At 45.6% G+C, this 19381-nt stretch overlaps 1 protein-coding gene across 1 annotated transcript in view; it reads left to right on the plus strand.

Annotated features, from left to right (window-relative positions):
* ST8SIA6 (ST8 alpha-N-acetyl-neuraminide alpha-2,8-sialyltransferase 6) overlaps positions 1-19381 on the plus strand; it is a gene marked incomplete at both ends in the record, with an annotated part of 52545 nt that overhangs the window by 2434 nt on the left and 30730 nt on the right. The window contains one exon of the mRNA XM_083379036.1: positions 3647-3745. Within this exon, the coding sequence (XP_083235162.1) occupies positions 3647-3745 (99 nt within the window). The remainder of the gene's footprint in view (positions 1-3646; positions 3746-19381) is intronic.

Below are 19381 nucleotides of genomic sequence, written 5' to 3' on the forward strand. Positions count from 1 at the left end.
GGGTTACATACAGTAACTCCAGGGAGGTGCAAGAAGATGCATAGAACTTAATTCCTTGGTGTTTTCATGTAGAAGATGCCTGAGTTTGCAGCTTGGATTTGACAGCTCTATGGCCCTTCCCATTTTAAATAGGCAGATTTCCATGGTAACCCTTTGGGATCGCAGCAGCCCACATCAGCTCCCAACATTCCTAATGTGTCCCTGGCTGAAAAAAGTTGTTCCATTGTTGTATGATGTACCTATAGGAAATCCGTTTTCACATAGGAAGCACATCATTTGCATTTATTACTTTAAGATCATTTGCTGTTTGCTGTGGTGTAATGCTTTACAAATATAAATATAAAAAATATAATACAGATATTTACCATACCTACCAATCTGAGCCAAAATAACAGATGTTCCAAGAAGTCAGCAAAGAGATACAGAAAACTGTATAACATCTTTCTATTATCTAGCAATCATCTGGATTTTTGTAGTCCCAATTTGGTAGTCCTACACTTAACACATAACACACACACACACACACACACACACACACACACAAATGACCAACCACTAGGCTAGGGAATGAAGTCTTATTCATACAGGCATTTTCCTGGTAAACCACTGCTGAAGCTGGTACATTATAAGTTCTCTTGACTAAGAGGATGTGCTCCTTTCCTTGATTCCAGGGAATTGCAAGATAAGATCCAAAGGTAGAAAAATAGGGTTGGGTTAACGATATTTAAATTGTAAAAATTCTGACAGCCTTTAGATGCTAGCAAATATGTACAGATATTGATACACATGTATCAATGAAGATGATGTGGTAGCCCTAATTAGAACAAGGTGTGGAAATTGGGAGGACATTTCTTCTAGGTTTAGGCATGGGCAACTATTTTTGGCCAAGTGCTGCACAATAATCTGCAGAGGATTGCAAGGTGCATCCTCAGTGACCTACCAGCATAGTAAGGAAAGGAGAGAAACTTGAATTTGGGGAAAGGTTGAGATAGATAATAAATGCAGAGTATTTACATACAAAGCAAAAAACAACCCAAAGAAACAAATATACCACAACATCAATAATTGGTTTAGCATAGTTTGGTTTTCTCAAACATAGGTAGTGAGTTCTGAAGTTAGACTCAGGCTGCAAAATGGGGAGCTATGAGGCTTTGTGTGTTTGTGTGTGGGGTGTGTGTGTGTGTCCATGGACTGCACATCCTAATTGATCCAACAATCAACTGTATCCAACTGAGGAGCTGTCTGAGAAGAAACTATAGAGCTATACTGTAACTAGAATAACTAGAATTTCTGTAAAGTGTTATGGTATGGACTCAGATTTAGTCATGCTCAGAGAAAATCTGTTGAAAAAACTGAAATGAGACAAGTTACTTATTGCTAACTTAAATCAATTTAAGATATTGATTTCAGTGTGCTTACTCTAAGCACAGCAATGGTGACAGTAGGTCTTTCCATTACGATTCTGAGAAATTACAAGGAGAAATGTAAGTTTCAAATACTGCTTATGTTAAATAATATTTACATTATTTCAGGTTTCCATTAACGAAGGATTTGCAGAGATAAAAAGGAAAAAAAGCTTTTTAAAAAAAGTAGGAAAGAAGTAATGAATTCTCATGTTGTAATAAATCACAATGTATTTAATTTTTTTTCAGTTGCCTATTGAATGAAATAGTTAGTTTAAAACACTGAATTAAGCCCACACAAAATAATTTACATTCTGGCTTAGGACAATAAGGTAAAAATGTGGAAGAAGTATTCTTCACTTTACTAAAACTACTTAATATAAGAAAACAGGTTTTATTCACGCCTCGGTGCCTGTCTGCTAGTCTTTTGTTCTGCAAAAATATTTTATGGCCCAAAGGACTTATAGTTTTATAATCTGTCTGACAGACTGTCTCCCTGTTTCATTTTGGAATGCAGTGATGAAGGTTCCCACCCTGGCTGAAGAGTGCTAATCATTTTATAAATCTCACTACTACCTATTAATAATTGTTTTCTAGTTTTTTTGCTTGGCTTTTCACTCTGTGGTCACCATCTTAGGAAACAGAATAACAGAATTGGAAGGGAGATTGGAACCCCTATATTATTCTGCACAAATGGCTGTCCAATCTCTTCTTAAAAACCTCCAATGATGGAGCACCCACAACTCCAGGAGGCAAACTGTCCTACTGATTAATTGTTCTCACTGTCAGAAGGTTTCTCCTTAATTCTAGGTTGGGTCTCTCTTTAATAATCTTCTATCTGTCGCTTCTAGTCCTGCCCTCAGGAAAACACCTTTATCAAGCCATAACAGCTGCCTTCTTTACCAATTTTCACCAAGTCAAGGGTGAACTTTTAAACCACATTAACTGCCAAACATTTCTTAGTGTGATTATTCATACATTATTTTTCACTGTCATTTTCTTCGATGTGCATGTTGTAGGAGCCTACTTTCAGCCAAGTGGTAGTGAGATATACAATATTAGCTGAAGGAAGGTGGAAAGGAAGCTGTTTTCAGGGATGAAAAAGATTACATCAATATATTGGGCTATATTCAACTAAAATTCATGACTGGTTTTCATAAAAGATTGTGTGCAATTCAGCCCTTCTTATTTCTCTAAGGGATTAGAGATATTCTTACTTGCAAGTACTTTGTTTTTTCTGTCTTGGTAGCTTCCTTACAGAATTTGATAGTGATGTCCAAATCCTGGGAAGAAATGGGAAGATGTCACTGATAAATTTTGAGCAAAACACTCCAAGCTTCTTCATAGGCTAATGTGTGTCCTTCCCTTGCTTTGGACTGCAAAATGAAATGGCCACATGGCTTTGCTTATCCCACTTTGCTTCCTTTCTTTATGCCTTTCTGTGGCCAGAAGCAGATTCAACAGAGGTTAGAAAAGCCATAGAGGTTTCTCTGCAGGTGCAGGATCAAGCCACGTGCAAGCATCCCAGCCACTTGATGGTACCTTCTGTGTTACACAGAGAACACTTATGGAAGGGGTGAAGAAGATGGACAAACTATGTAGACCACATTTCATCTTCACCTCAAAGAACATATCATTATTGGGGTATGAAGCTTTTTGTCTGGTTGCATTTAAGTTGCCTGCCACAGGCCCAGTGCTTGCAGCCATTATAATGGTTTCTCCCAACTGCATTGCAATCCTCTTGCTTAGGCAACAAATGCCATAAGGAGTTGTTTTTCAACTTTGCAATTTTAAGATATATGAGCTTCAATTCCCAGAATTCCCAAGCCAGCATATCTAATATTGTTGCTGTGTAGAAGGTCACGGTGCCACATACAATTACCTGGCACTAAAAGAATCAGCTGACATAAAGATTACAGCAAAGCAGGATGACTAAGTATTACCATTTCAACTTAAATAATTATTGATTATTGAATATATTCTATTTCTTTTAATGTGTTTTTGATTTACATTAGCATCTACACAATGCACTACTACACAATTCAATCAGAAATCAAATTGAAAAAATAAATTCTGCATTTGGTGGTAATTCAGTCATTCTTCTTCAGAGTGAAATAGACTTCATTGGTATTTCTTGTTACTTTCATAATCAGAGCTGTTACTTTTCTTTTCAGCAATTCATTGTGCTGCTGCAAAGAGTGTTTGCTCTTCTTTCAAATGGGTTTTCCTTTTTATATAAACAGAGTAATTCCTAATCCAGCCAGAGTGCAGAAATCTGAGCAAGCCTCCAAATGCAAGGATATATGGAGTAACAATTGGTCATCGTCAATCAAGAAGAAAAGGTAAAGTGCCTGCATTCAGTTATAAATGTACTTGACTGACAAGCAGCCATGGCAATTTTACAATCCTGAAAAGCTAAGTGTATAGTATAGCAATTTTAGGTATGAAGAATCCATTGGCTTCTCCTTATAGGAACTTGGGCAAAATCTTTTAGTAGTTGAATTGGCCAAAATCTGATTTAACTTAAATGTGGTTACCTTGAGAAATTATTATAGCATCATACTTTACTGTCATGGCATCTGCTGTCTAGAATGGCATCTCTTGAGAGGTTCACATTGCCCCAACTCCATTGTCCAGCAAATTAGTTTTAATTATCTGCAAATACCTGAACAACCAGTTCTCTTATTGGATGCAGGCCTGGGTCTCTGAGGCCTAGAACAGATTTCCAGAAGTGACATGCATGCACTTCCGATGGGCTGTTCTAGGCCTGGGTGGCCTCCAAGGCCTAGAACAGAATTCCGGAAGTGGCATTCATGCACTTCTGGCAGGCCGTTCTAGCTGGTGTCTTGATCTTTTATGTTAGGTTTTATTTTATCACAAGCTGAAAGAATGGTTTCATGTATTGCTTTCAACATGGAAAGGATCTTTTCCTGGTCTTCATCCATCTCTTTCACATGTTTATTAATAGTCTTTATAGTAGAAGTCATTTGTCAAGCAAGAATTTATAGCCCAAGGTATTTCATCATCTCATATAGTAACTAATATTCCTCAAGTAAAGAGATAGGAAGACAATTCCCCACATATAACTCTGAAAGTCAGTAAGGGTTTACATTCACAGTTCAAGTATGCCATTTACGCCGCCCAGCTGTTCTCTTACAGCTGAGTTTCTCACAGGTGATGCCAAGGTCAGAAAAGTCTTATCTGAGGCCTGGGCTTTGAGCCAATTCTTTTAGGAAATAACAAGTTGTAATACCAAACCTTGCCACAAGATGTCACTGATGCCATTTAAGGTTTTTTAAATCCAAAATATTTATGATCCTTTTTCCAGTTTTATTTCCTTTTTGTAGATAAAAGCAAAAGTCTCCAATAAAAATAGAAAAATTTGGTCCCCATGTTTCAGGAACATATAAATCCAATTAAATTAAAGTTGTTCTTTTAACACTTTAATTCCCCTGGGTAGTCAGTCCCTGCTGTTCTTAGAGAGTGGGATAGAAATTCCCTTCCCTCTCCCCTCACAGGGGGAAAGATATTTCAGGCAGCTTTTACAGGAAAAGAAAGTACTTAGGGTAAAGAGAAGATCAGATCTCACCCAGTTTCATCTGCATTGCTTTCAAAGTGCTTGGTAGTGAGTTTGACTTCTGCTGTCTGCAGCCTAGTGACAGGCCATATTACTATTGCCGGTCTTTCCTCCACCAGTTTGGAGGGCTGCCCTCCCGTGATTAAGTGGGGGTCCCCTCCTTGCTTGTCGGCCCTACAGGGTGACTTTTGACTCTTTCCAGGGTCCCCCAGCGAAGCAAAACCAAATGCAGAAGACAGAGCTCACCTTCCAGCATCCGCAGCGGCTGCAGTGGCAAACTGGAAACCCCCTATTCCAATGAATTTTTCATGAACCCAAGACAGTTGATTATTGCAGCCACCCAGCTATATAGTGGTGGAGAATGGACCTCCAGGCCAGAAGAAGTCAGAATAACTGAGTCAGCAGGGACAGGCTTTTAGGCACAAAAGTCAGGTTGAATCAACAGCAGCCTATCAAACTGTTGATTGCCATAACCCTTGGCAACCATTACAGAAGTTCTTAAATAGCTGTAGAATGGAATGCTTTTGGAGCCTATTTATACAGAAAAACAGGCTATCTTATTCAAAGATTAAGAGCTTGCATTAATTTGCTTCTTTTGGTTTTATGTACCGTAGCATGCTGATAATTCTAATGCAATATCAGTAAACTCTGACCTATATCAAGATTTCTTACAGTTATAGATCTTTTATGATTTAACAATAAAAATTTCAAAGCAACATTAACAGTAACTATTTCACTGAATATCAGAATCTGATATCTTCTTTCTCATGTGCTGCAACTCAAGCAGTGATGACCAACTAAGAATTTCCTTCGGATATTATTATTTATTTATTTTATTATATTTATATACCGCCCTTTCCCGAAGGACTCAGGGTGGTTAAAACAAAAAATACAAAAGTTAAAAACAGATTAAAAAAATTATATCTGTCCCTGAACAAATAAAACCCCAGTTAAAATTAAAATTAAAATTAAAATTCTCAGCCTGGGCCAGAGAGCTCGAAGAGCCAGGTCTTCAGGTCCCAGCGGAATGAACGGAGGTCGGGGGCGGTCCTAAGCTCCACTGGCAGCTGGTTCCAAAGGGCAGGCGTACCCACTGAGAAGGCCCTATCCCTGGGTGTTGTCTGCCGGCAGTCTCTTACCGGCAGTACCCTAAGAAGACCCTCCCTGTGGGAGCGCACTGGATGAAGGGAGCTTGATGCCGGCAGCAGGTGTTCCCTCAGATAACCCGGACCCAAGCCATTTAGGGCTTTATAGGTCATCACCAGCACCTTGAATCTCACCCGGAGGGCAACCGGGAGCCAATGCAGCTCGCGGAGTAGAGGTGTTACATGGGAGTATCGGGAAACCCCCATCACAACTCGCGTGGCTGCATTCTGCACCAGCTGAAGCCTCCGAGTGGTCCTCAAGGGCAGCCCCATGTAGAGAGCGTTGCAGTAGTCTAAACAGGAGGTCACGAGCACATGAGTGACTGTGCATAGGGCATCTCGGTCCAGATAGGGTCGCAACTGGCACACCAGGCAAACCTGGGCAAAAGCCCCCCTGGTCACAGCTCCTATATGGTCTTCAAAATTGAGTCGTGAATCCAGGAGAATGCCCAAGTTGCGAGCCCTATCAACGGGGGGTAATACCTCACCCCCCATCGTTAGAGGTGGAATAGTCTGGTTAGCCCGAGATGCCGATATGCACAGCCACTCAGTCTTGGCAGGATTGAGACGAAGCCTGTTTCTCCCCATCCAGACCTGGACCGCCTCCAGGCAACGGGACATCATGGCGAGGGCATCGCTGGGTTGGTTCAGGGTGGAAAGAAAAAGTTGGGTATCATCAGCATACTGATGATACCCCACCCCAAAACCACGAATGATCTCACCCAGCGGCTTCATATAGATGTTGAACAGGAGGGGCGAGAGAACCGCCCCCTGAGGAACTCCACAAACGAGAGGCCTCAGGGCGGATCTCTGCCCTCCCGTCAACACCGACTGCGAACAGCCCAGGAGATAGGAGGAGAACCACCGTAAAACAGTGCCTCCCACCCCCAACCCCCTGAGACGCCGCAGTAGGATAACATGGTCGATGGTATCAAAAGCCGCTGAGAGATCTAATAGGACCAGGACAGAGGAACAACCCCTGTCCAGAGCCCGCCAGAGATCATTCACCAGCACGACGAATGCCGTCTCCGTGCTGTATCCGGGCCTGAAACCCGATTGGTACGGGTCCAGATAATCAGTTTCCTCCAGGAACAGAGGAAGCTGATGCGCCACCACACTCTCAACAACCTTCGCCAAAAAGCGAAGGTTGGAGACTGGACGATAGTTATTTAAAACAGCCGGGTCCAGGGCAGGCTTTTTGAGGAGGGGTCTCACCACTGCCTCCTTCAAGGCGGCAGGAAAGATACCCTCCTTCAAAGAAGCAGTTATTACTGCCTGGAACCAGCCTCGTGTCTCCTCCCGGGCTGCATAAACCAGCCAGGAGGGACACGGATCCAACAAACAGGTGGTGGTGCTCAGCCTCCCCATGATCCTGTCCACATCATCAGGGGAAACAGGATCGAACTCAGTCCAGATAACATGCTCAAGACCGTCCGATTCCTCCATGTCAGACTCTGCCCAGTCAGAGTCCAGACCGGCCCGGATCTGAGCGATTTTGTCCACCAGATGATGACTAAACTCCTCGGCTCATACCTGCAAGGGATCCTCCCTCACCTTCTGGTTAAGGAGGGAGTGAGTCACCCTAAACAGGGTGGCCGGGCGATTATCTGCGAACGTGATGAGGGCAGCAAAGTAATTAGACTTCGCCGTCCTCATCGTCGCAAGATAAGACCTTATAAAGGTTCTTAACTGCAATCGGTCAGATTCGGATCAGCTGGACCTCCAACTGCTCTCTAGACCCCGTCTCCGACGCTTCATCTCCCGGAGCTCCGCAGAGAACCATGGAGCCCAACGGGATCTGCGCCGGGTCAGAGGTCGCAAGGGTACAACACAGTCAAGTGCCCCGGCAGCCACCCTTTATTAGCTTGAAGGGTGGAAAAACTGCAGTTTAATATAATTCTGAGATCTTGCATCAAAAAGAAGATAGAGAAAATGTGACAGAAAGTGTCAAAGAACTAAAATAGGACAAAATAGGTTTATTAGTTCTAAATTCCTAATTGGCAACTTCACAATGAAAGATTTGTTGCTCATTCTTCAGGAACTATAGTTTCCTTCGCAATTAGGATTGCTTTAAAGCTATGTAAACCATGGTATGTGAAGCATAGGATTTAGATCTGTCACTGATACCAGTTGATTTAATATTTTCCTGGAGTTTGTTTACATGGTATTTAGCCAGATTGGTATTTACATGAACTTTAAGCAAATTGAAGCTTTCTGGAAGTTTTGGGATATCGCTACTTATGTCCCTTGTAAGCTTCAAGGGGGAATGAGACCTACAGTATATGGATAACAAAAACATTCAAAGACTTTACCAATTTATGTAAAGAACAAAAAAATCTCTTCAGATACTATGGAGGAGTATATAACAATTAAAAATCTTTCTAAACTGTCAGGAAACTGATAAGAAAAGCAAATTTTGAATAGTCCAATAACAACTTTTGAAATAATAGAAACAATTAAAAGAACTAAAACAGGTTAAGCTCCAGGACCAGTTGGCTTCTAAGTGGTTTTTATAAAATTTTCAAAGATTAACTACTTCTTCCGATGAAGGACTTAATGAATTCTATCTTACAAGGCAACCCTATAACAGACTCTTGGAAGGATGCCTATATTTCTTTAATACCCAAAGATGGATTGGATTTCACTTCTGTGAAAAATTATAGGCCAATTTCTCTCCTTAATAATAATTACAAACTTTTTATATCTATCTTAGCTGAAAGATTTAAAAAAAGTTTTACAGGATTATAAATATACATGAAGATCAGTGTGGTTTCTTACCTAAAGACAACTAAAAGATAATATGAGTAATTTTGAATATAATTGAATATTTACAACAGTGTAGCGACAGGTTGCATTAGTTTTTCTAGATGCAGAAAAAGCTTTTGACAACTTGAACTGGGCCTTTATGTTTAAAGTAGTGGAAAAGATTATTCCAGAAATCTTTCTTCATTACCTATAACCTCATCAGAAGTGGTAGAATTCTATTTTATCACTTAGTTATCCATTTTAACACTTCAAAATTAAATCACATATTCCATGTGCTTTTGTAGTACCTATAGAACATTAATGCAATTCTATTCCATCTCTGGATAAGCATAAAGAATTAGGTGTTTCTGAACATTGCCATAATATTTTTCTGAATGTATCTACAAGTGTATATTTTATGGATGATACTAATTCTTATCTTTGCTTTATGTAGATTACACCCTTCTAAGTCAGCAGTTTTAGGATGCCTGAATGTGGAAAAATTCTAATAAAATAAAGAGCTTTGGGAAACTATCTGGTTCATTGATCATCAGCCAATGTGAGAATTAAGGTTGAGGAGGAAGTAGAGATTTATGTTAATCTAATTAACTATTGATAATTTGAACTTTGTTTTCCTAATCCAGCCTCCACATCTGGTACTATGCATATGTGTTGGTCTTCAACCACTATGATTTCTAATAATTCATCTATGAATTATCAGATTTGAAATCCAACACAACTGGAAGACATCAGGTTTATGGTTGCTTTAATTGATAGGATCTCCTTTTGGACAAAATTAAGGAACAATCACATCTCTTCTCTATTATTTTATAGAAATTGCTGAATAAGTACTTTTATGGTTATATATTTCATTGAGGTACATGGAGGAGAAAGGAGACATGCCTTAATGTGAGATTGTCTCCTATATTTGGCTCAAATTCAATTAGAAGCTGCCCACGCATTCATCTCAGCATGGCAGTATCTTTATATACCTCATTTTTTTTAATCAACATGTAAATGCAATACCTTCCTCTACCCCCAAAAGTAGAAATCTACCCATTCTTTTCCCTACTTTTTCCTCTGTCTTAGTGGATCCTTTACCTGCTCTTTCTCACACTACAGACTAGGTGGTAGTTGGCTTTTGGCTAATTAGACTTCTTGCCTTGGAAATAAATCTACTACACTTAGATATATTATATAAGTTTGAAGCAAAGAACTTGTAATAGTGTGTTATCCATTATTCTTTCAAGTATTTTCTATCTATAATTATTTATTAGCAAGATATTGATTAGGCAGGGTTTAATTAGATTGAACTGATTTAAGTTCAATAAATTGGAAGAATCAGAAGGCAACTGAAACTGTGCTTTGAAACTTATGTGCCTCTTCTAGAAACACCTAAGGAATTTTTCCCAATGCTAGAGCCAAAGAAAGGATTGCCAGTCCATCTGGCATTTGGAAATGGAATGGGAGACAGTATCCTCTTGTTAAATCTTAGGCCAGTCCTTAAGATAACTGCTCTAGGAAAGTGTTCTTACTATGAATGAAAGCACTGTCAGAGCACATGCTTATTTCATAAGTCTGAATTTCAAGATTTAAATTTCAGAGCATCTTCCTTCCCATTATATTCTGAGCTAAAATGTTTATTTAGGACTACACTGAGATCTTTTCAGGGCCTCATACCCTAAGGCTCTTCACAAACCTTTTGCATGTACCATCTTTCTAGAGAATACAGTATGTGGAAATATCAAGTTCCTAGTTAATGATTGTGAAAGTGGTGTTCAGACTGTGGGATTCTCTGGAATTGAATGTTGCAGCTGCCATTTTCTATTGTATTGCCAGGTAATGACTTTTCTTCCGGAGCCTGAGAGTTCTCATTTTCTTATCCCCAGCCAGTGAATATCTATAGGCAACAAGTTCCCATTGTAAACTCATAGGAATTTCTCTAGATGAAATCATTGCCCAAAGTAACTTTTTCCCCTTCAGTAATATCAGGTTTATAGTCTACCTTTTAATTTATAGAAATTTTCCCCCTTAAGCTTCAAGCTTCTAAGTAAAATTATTTTTCTGTCATAGGATGATAACCAGCATTAACTAAAGGAATGGCTGAATAGTTACTCTTATTCACTCTTTTTTCTTTGCTCTGCTGAATGATAGCCTGGCCATAAGATTTCCATAAAACAGAAAGCTTAATAAAATTAACAATATCAGAGAATTGGTTTCTACAGAAACATTTATTGAATGCTCTAATCAGTGTTCATTACACTGAAATGTTGGTTTTAAGAGCATTTAAAATAAAGTATTTAATATTTTCTGTATTTCTGGAGTCTACAAGCATAAATAATGAATATAAATTGGAAAGATTTGAAAAAAATCTCTTTTTGCAAGTTTGCTTTATCAGCTTATCACTATAATGAGATAAAATATTATGATCATAATGAAAAAAAATGCTGTTATGTGATTTGGGCCAAATATCTTGAAATATGTCAGGACTTCTTCCTTCCAAAACCTCCTTCTACCCTCATTCAGGCATCTTATTTCTCACAGCTAGAACAACTGTTATGCGGTTTATTTTTACTGTCAGGCAAAATGGCCCCTCACCCAAAATGAGGAGAGAAAAAAGGCCTCTCCTACACTAGAAACAGAAAACCAGTTTGGTATAGTGGTTAAGGCACCATGTTAGAAGATCAGTGGTTAAGGTACCAGCAGATCAAGAGTCCTAATCCCAGCTTAAACACAAAACCCACTTGAAACAAAGTTGGGCACACTACATCACACTAAAGCTGGTGAAGCATCATCTTCCTGGGAACAAATTTTTAACTTGGGCAAATTTACTGCGGGGGGAACATAATAGAAAATACTAATAGAATTCAGAGTGCCATGATGATGCTTTCTACCTCTTTGAGACTCAGAGAAACTACATGCATTAGAAGTCCAGCTATGGAAAACGTGAAAAAGTGTGTGTGTGTGTGTGTGTGTGTGTGTGTGTGTGTGTGTGTGTACGGGGGGGGGAAGTTGAATAGCATCTGTCAAGTGCAAAGAATAAGGACCATTTGCAAGTTTGCAGCATAGAAGATTTATTGAAGCCTATACTATACACAAGAATCTGGAAAACTAAAGTTCAGCACTAAACTGACACCAGATAAGGGTCAACAGAATTCAGGAGAGGTTGGAATTGGGGCACTTGTAGGAACTCAATGACTCTAAACTGATAATACACTTAACTCTGCCCTCAAATCTGCCTGCTTTTCTCCTATAGTATCATGCTTAAAAATAAGGCTTTAAAAAACTAGGAGCAAATTTGTCAATGCATTTGATAAATCTGACATTTACCCCATAAACTCCCCCCTTTTTCCACGAGCTGAGTATCTCACATTATGCAAATTTTCTTTCAGTAAGCTTTTTCCTAGCCTGTATTTTCCTTCGTAAACTCACCAGATTGCCTGTCATATCCATTTATTCATTATATGCTGTTGTTTCATTATATGGTGGTTTTCTTAGTATTTGTCCTGCATGGTTATGGAGTTTGCTTATTTTTTCAGTATACTGACCCAATTCTTACAGCATAGTTGTAGATGAGAGGATGACAGGAGATCTTTACCAGTCAAACTGACAACCATTTTGAGAATTGGCACTCCTCTCCCATGAAAGCCATTTTGTTCAACCATCCAAAGCAAGATTCCAGAATTTAAAACATATCCCACAGACTTAAAAGGGAGATGCAAGCCAGTTGTGTGCCAAGTACTGTAAACCCGTTTTTATGGTGAATGCCCCTTTCATTGTAGTCCCATTTATGTATGCTCTATTGGTCCTGGAATCAAGTGTAAAAAAAATGAAGTTAAAAAGTTTGCCATGACATCTATAATGGCTTCAGTGAGAGAACGTGTGTACCATTTTAGGTGAACCATTACTGGCTGCAGAATAATTAGATTCTTATACTCCATCATGACTGTGAAGACAGAAAGAAAACTGATCAGAAACATTATTGCTATTGTTGTGTTGGCTTTTCACTGACTTAAAAGATATGGCAGTATTTAAACTATGCTACAAATTTTGTTTGGGAATAGGAGTTGTGATTGAGGCTTGAGAAGTTATAGTCCCTCTCTTGATACTGCCAGGTAGGACTACTCATTTTCAATTCTTCCAACATTTGAATTGCTTTATAAGTGATTCAAGCCTTGTCTAGCTTAGAGTTCTCAATTTTTTGCATGAATGGTTATAACAAGGAAGCTAAATCATATAATGATTTATTCCAGATAGGGTTAGTGTTAAATAGCAGGTTCTTTGGCGCAGGAATGAAGACGAGGTAGCTGAGTACAGGGAAACTCATATTTTCTTTCATGCAGGATCTGTACTGAGCAAATGGCTGCAACTAGCCAAAATATATTGTCTAGCCCCTAGGCGGCAGCCAATAGGTTGGAAACAACCATTGCTGCCTAGGGATAGCCAATTGTAGTGCTGGAGACTTGTAGTCTGGGTTGCTGGAGAGCTGCTAGCTGCTCCAGCAACCCACGTAGTATTATTATGAGCCCAGTACATAACACCCCTCCCCTCTTAGATCAGACAATATTAACATAAGTTAGTCTCAATGCAATTATCAAGACCCATTATCAAAACACACTAAAATAAAAGTAATAGAACAACAAAAAACCCATATAGGTTACAACATGATTAAACAACGTCTGAATGAATAGGCTTCATGGATAGCATACTTAAAACGTTACAACATAGCACTAGTTTCTGTAGTATAGTGGCATACAGCAATACACAATATTATAGCTCTTTATTTTACAATGTAGTCAGCAAGATATGAAGGAGGCTTGTGTGCCCTAGTGGAACATCTCAGAGTCCCAATCACTTTGTGGTCTACCAGCTTACCCAGTGGGCTGGGTAGACTTGTGTCCCTTTGTGCTCCTAAGTCAAGGGGATTAGATGCTCTCTGGCTGGCCTCTCCTGGTTGGCCCAGCCCAGAGTCAGACTTGACAGCAGAGTAGGTGCAGCAGTTGCTGAAGTTTGGATTAGATGCTCTCTGGCTGACCTCTCCAGGTTGGCCCACCCCAGAGTCAGAATGATCAGGAGAGTAGGTGCAGTGGTTGCTGAGGTTCAGATGGCTTGCTCCTTCAGGGGATCCATGTTGCATTCCAGGACTCCGCACTTCTCCCTCTGGTTCCACCTCAGTTATGAAGGAAAAGTCCTGAGAGTCCATGTGAGGACTGGCTTGGCCACAAGTTTGAGGACCTTGGGAGGGACTTATGATGCAGTCCTCACTTAGTGGCCATTCTGGAAACCATTTCCTGAACTGATCAATGTGTCGTCTGACAACTCGCTCTCCCTCCAACCCCACTTCATAAGACAGGGGTCCAGATGCTTTGGTAATTTGACCAGGAACCCACAGATTCCCATGACCATAGTTACTGGCCCAAACCCAATCGCCCATCTGCAGCCCCCTCGGGGGTTTTGGTCGAGAGGCTTCTGCTGCCACTCTATCTGGATGCAACCTGTCCAATTTAGTGATCAAACGCCTCCTCCAATATAGTTCTGCAGGACTTTTGCCTGTAGCAGTGCAGGGCGTAGAATGCTGGCAGAGTAGAAAATCTGCCAATCTGTGATGCCAGTCATCTTTGACAATGCGCTTGAGTGATTCCTTCATTGTCCTCACCATGCATTCAGCTTGACCATTAGAAGTCGAATGAAAAGGCGCAGACATTGCATGTCTGATGAGATTAGCTCTAAGGAAGGCCTGAAATTCAGCAGCAGTGAATTGGGCCCCATTGTCTGAAACTAAGACATCTGGCAACCCATGTGTGGCAAAGAGTTTTCTCAGCACCTGGATGGTCCTAGCAGTAGTCATGTTAGGAACTGGATGTCGGGCCTCGGGAGACCGACACTCGAGGGGGGGGCCCTCCACCACCCCAGCACCCCCTGCCTTCCTGCCGCCAAACTCACCAGGCTCCATGGCGGCCCGGAAAGCTCCGGGGGCCGCGCCGCCACTTCCGCCGCCTCCAGACGCGCCGCGGCTGCTGTCCTCGCCCGGCGGCACGTCTGCACATGGCTCCTCGGCTCGGAAGGCTCCGGGACCCGCGCCGTCACTTCTGCCGCCTCCGGACGCGCCGCGGCTGCTGTCCTCACCCAGCGGCGCGTCTGCACATGGCTCCCCGGCTCGAAAGGCTCCGGGGCCCGCGTCGCCACTTCTGCCGCCTCCAGACACGCCGCGGCTGCTGTCCTCGCCCGGCGGCGCGTCTCCGCAGGGCTCCTCAGCTCAAAAAGCTCCGAGGCCCGCGCCGCCGTTTCAGCCGCCTCCAGACGCGCCGCGGCTGCCGTTCCCCCCCGGCGGCGCGTCTGCGCAAGGTTCCCCGGCCTGCGGCATGCCCGGTAGAGGCTCGGATCAACTCAGCATCTCAGGGGCCTGGGAGGCTTCGAGAGCTTCTGCCTCGCAGCGGAATGCTTCAGAGACTCCGCCGTTGCGGCTGTCTCCTCTGGCCGACGCCATGCCTGCGCAGGACTGTGTAATTCGGGAGCTGGCGAAGCCGTTAGGGGACGGGTCCCTCCCCGCCGGGGTGACCAGGTGGCTGGGGGCCTTGAGCGTGGACGACGACGGGTTCGGAGTTGGGCGCGGCAGGGAGTGGGTGAGGGGGAGGAGCACGGTGGCGGCAATACATGGGAGGGGGCTTACCTGACCGGGCGACGGGCGAGGGGCCTTGTAGGGGAGGGGTGGGGAAGTTATAGGGAATGGGAGGGCGTGGGCGTGTTTGGGTGGAGTATGGGTGGGGCTTTCGGGTGTGTATATAGTAGCGTTGGCTGCAGGTAGCGGCCAACGCTGGCTTTGTTTCTTGTTGCGGCTGTTGCCCTGAAGAATAAAGTGCTTCTAGACCGCAGCGGAAGTCTCTCGTTCCTGTGTCCGGCACCCTGCCCTGCTTGCTGCAGGACGAGTTTTGACAGAAAGCCAGCCTTGCATAGCACTGCGGCCTTTCTGCCTTTCTGCTGTGTTCCGTTTGTGCGCCATGGCAGAGGGTTTGCAAGGGGCCGCTTTGGAGACTGGATTGGAGGAGGCTGGCGTGGCCGGGGCGGAGGCGACACCCCCTGCGGAGAGGGAAGTGGAGGACGCCCAGCCAGCTGTGTGGCCTAAGGTGTGGGAAGCGCCACCAGCAGACCCTGTGGTGGAGTCCCAGGGTGCTAGTAGCCAGACCCTGGGGGGGGAGTGGTGGCTGAGCTCGGTCCTGGGGCGCACGGGACTCGAGCAAGGACGAACGGGCCGGCCCGGTGGGGCTCCACTGGGTTGGAGGGAGCGTCGGCTGACCGATGACGACGGCGAGGAATGGAGGTATTCAACCGCACCGGGGAGCCAGACTATGGACGTGCTGCGCGATAGGTTTGGAGAGGTCGGGGCACGTGACGGCAGTTCCTGGGCGGCCATGGGCCCTGAAGAAGACACAGGACAGTGGTCTCTTCGGGGGGCACCCAGTCAGCCAGCGACGTCCCATTTCCGGCTGGCCAGCCTGAAGTTCAAGGCGCCTGGGGAGGGTGGCATTCGGCCCCCATCCACGCGAGCACAAGGAGGGCGTGATGCATGGCCAACGCCTGACCGGGGCCCTGGACATCCGGCGCCCAGGTCGGCGGGGGTGTCCCAGGCTCAGACCCGTCCACCTGTCGGGCATTGGGGTCCGGGTATGTTGTGGGGACCTCCACTGCTCACCATAACCTATGATGGGCATCCCGACCGCCTGGCTATGTTCCTGGGTCAGGTGATTAACCATCTGGACGGGTATGCCCAGGCCTACACATCACAGTGGGCGATGGTGGTGGCGGTCACCGCGTGCCTTCAGAGAGAGGCTGCAACCTGGGCAGCGGATCTTTACAGTGACCACGCCCGTGAACTCGGGGACGTGGGGCTGTTCCTGGAAGCCCTGCGCGTCCGCTTCGAGGATGTTTCTCATATACATCGTGCGGAAGCTTAAGTTTTAGCCATCAGGCAGCGGGGACGGCCAGCGGAGGAGTACGTGCACGAGTTCCGCAGGGTTGTGGGCAGGTTGCGCTTGTGGCCAGAGCGCTTGCTGGTGCACCACTTTCGGGCCGGCCTTGATGGAGCTCTCCGGCGGGCATGTGTGGTGCGGGGGGTTCCTGCACGGCTTCAGGATTGGTTCCGGGTGGCGGTGGAGCTAGATATTGGGTTGCAGGACACCCGGGGCAGGCCTGTAGTGGGCCCTGGATCCTGGAGGGCCCCGGAGGGGCCGAAAACCGAGAGCCGGAAGCCCGGGCCGGCGGTGACACAACCCGGCCCCCTACCGGCACCCCGTCCAACATTCCGCTGCTTCTGATGCGACCAACCGGGCCACCGGGCAGTGGACTGCCCGTTACCTCTGCCGCGGCCAGGGCCAAACCCTCCGGTGGCACGGGTCCCAACCCCCAGGAGAGCTGCGGAACGCTCCAGAGCAGCGTACCAGGTGGCTGACAAGACACCCCGAACATCAACACCGGTGCGTCCCGAGGGGCCGGCGGATGGACGGACTGACACATCCGATGGGTCTGAGGATCACGAGTACGAGGAGGACCCGATGGTAAGCGCTCCAGTGTGCCCTTTTGTGCTGCCTGTGGCATTGATAAGCCCACGAACAGGCGAGAGGAGGGAGTGTAAGGCTTTGATCGATACAGGAAGCACGCGCTGCATTATCAGCCTGGTAATGGCAAGGGAGGCCGGCATCCCCCTTCAGCAGCTCCCCAAACCTCTCCGGTTCCAGCAGGTAGACGGGTCCCTTCTGGGTGGGGCACCCATTACGCATGTAACGGCACCGGTGAGAATGGAATTGGGTACACACTGGGAGACCCTCCGGTTTGTCGTGGTGCCGTCCATGACGGAGGCAGTCATTCTGGGGCTCACATGGTTGGACAGGTGGGGCCCCACGGTTTGGTGGGAGGGGGGGTGCCGACACCTTCGTCTTGGGACAGGGCCCCAGCCTCCTGCAAAGCATTCCTTCATGGTTCCGGAGGGGATCGGTGGGCCAGAGGGGGCTGCGGGGGTGGGAGCTGGGCTTGAGATACAGGTGCCACGGGAGTACAGCGATCTCGCAGATGTCTTCGATGAGAAAGAGTGTGACGCCTTGCCACCCCACCATCCCACGGACTGCGCCATCGAACTGGAGCCAGGGGCAAAACTGCCGAAACCCCGCATGTACGCAATGGCACCCCGGGAGATGCAGGAGCTTCACCAATACATAGACAAGAACCTGCGGAGGGGGTTCATCCAGCCCGCCCGGTCCAAGATGGCGGCCCCTGTCCTGTTCAGGGAGAAGAAGGGTGGGACCCTAAGACTGTGCGTTGATTACCGGGGGGTTAACGCGGTATGTGTAGAGCACTTGTACCCCCTCCCTTTGGTGAAGGACCTTTTGGCTCATTTGGCTACGGGCCGGGTGTTCACCAAGTTAGACCTCAGGGAGGCGTACTACCGTGTCCGGATTAAAGCTGGCGACGAATGGAAGACGGCTTTCAATTGCCCGTTGGGGAGCTTTCAGTTCAGGGTAATGCCGTTTGGTCTGCAAGGAGCCCCCGCGGTCTTCATGCAGTTAATTAACCAAGTCCTGCATGATCATTTGTACCGGGGGGTCCTAGTCTATCTTGATGACATCCTCATATATACATCAACGCTGGAGGAGAATGTCGCCTTAGTTCGGAGTGTACTGACCAAGCTGAGGGATGCCCAGTTATATGTGAAGCTCTCTAAATGTGAGTTTCACAAGCCCCGGCTGGACTATTTGGGATATCGGGTGTCCTCCAATGGGGTGGAGATGGACCCGGGGAAGGTGGAGGCTATCCAACAGTGGCAGGCCCCACGGACCCGGAAACAGTTGCAGAGCTTCCTGGGCTTCGCTAACTTTTATCGTCAGTTTATTCCGCATTTCGCTTCCATTGCCCTGCCGCTTACAGATCTACTGCGGACAAAACAAATGGCAACATTGCCGCGGCCAGGGCAGAAGCTAGCATGGACCACTACATGCCAGCAGGCTTTTGAGACGCTCAAGGCACAATTTGCTAAGGAGCCCGTCCTGCGACACCCGAACCCTGATCTGCCCTACGTAGTGCAGGCTGATGCGAGCGACGTGGCTGTTGGAGCTGTCCTTCTGCAATGGCATGCGATGGGAGAACTGCGGCCCTGCGCTTACGCCTCCAAGAAACTGACCACCGTGGAGAGGGCTTGGGCTATCTGGAGAAAGAGGCTTTTGCAGTCCGCTGGGCCTTGGGGACTTGGAGACACCTTCTGGAGGGGGCTAGCCAGGAGTTCGAGGTATGGACGGACCATAAAAACCTGGAAGCCCTGCAAACACCCCGCCGTCTGTCCCCGAAACACGTACGATGGGCCCAGTACTTTCAGCGCTTCCGGTTCCGTCTCAAGTATGTGCCCGGGGGTAGAAATTTCCTGGCGGACGCCTTGTCTCGGCTACCACAATACGATTGTCAGAAAGAGGAGGTAGTACAGGCACTGGTACCGCCAACGTGCCTGGTGGAGGGGGCGGAGCACAGGG

This window comes from Vipera ursinii, assembly GCF_947247035.1.
Source record: "Vipera ursinii genome assembly, chromosome: Z".
NCBI lineage: Eukaryota > Metazoa > Chordata > Lepidosauria > Squamata > Viperidae > Vipera > Vipera ursinii.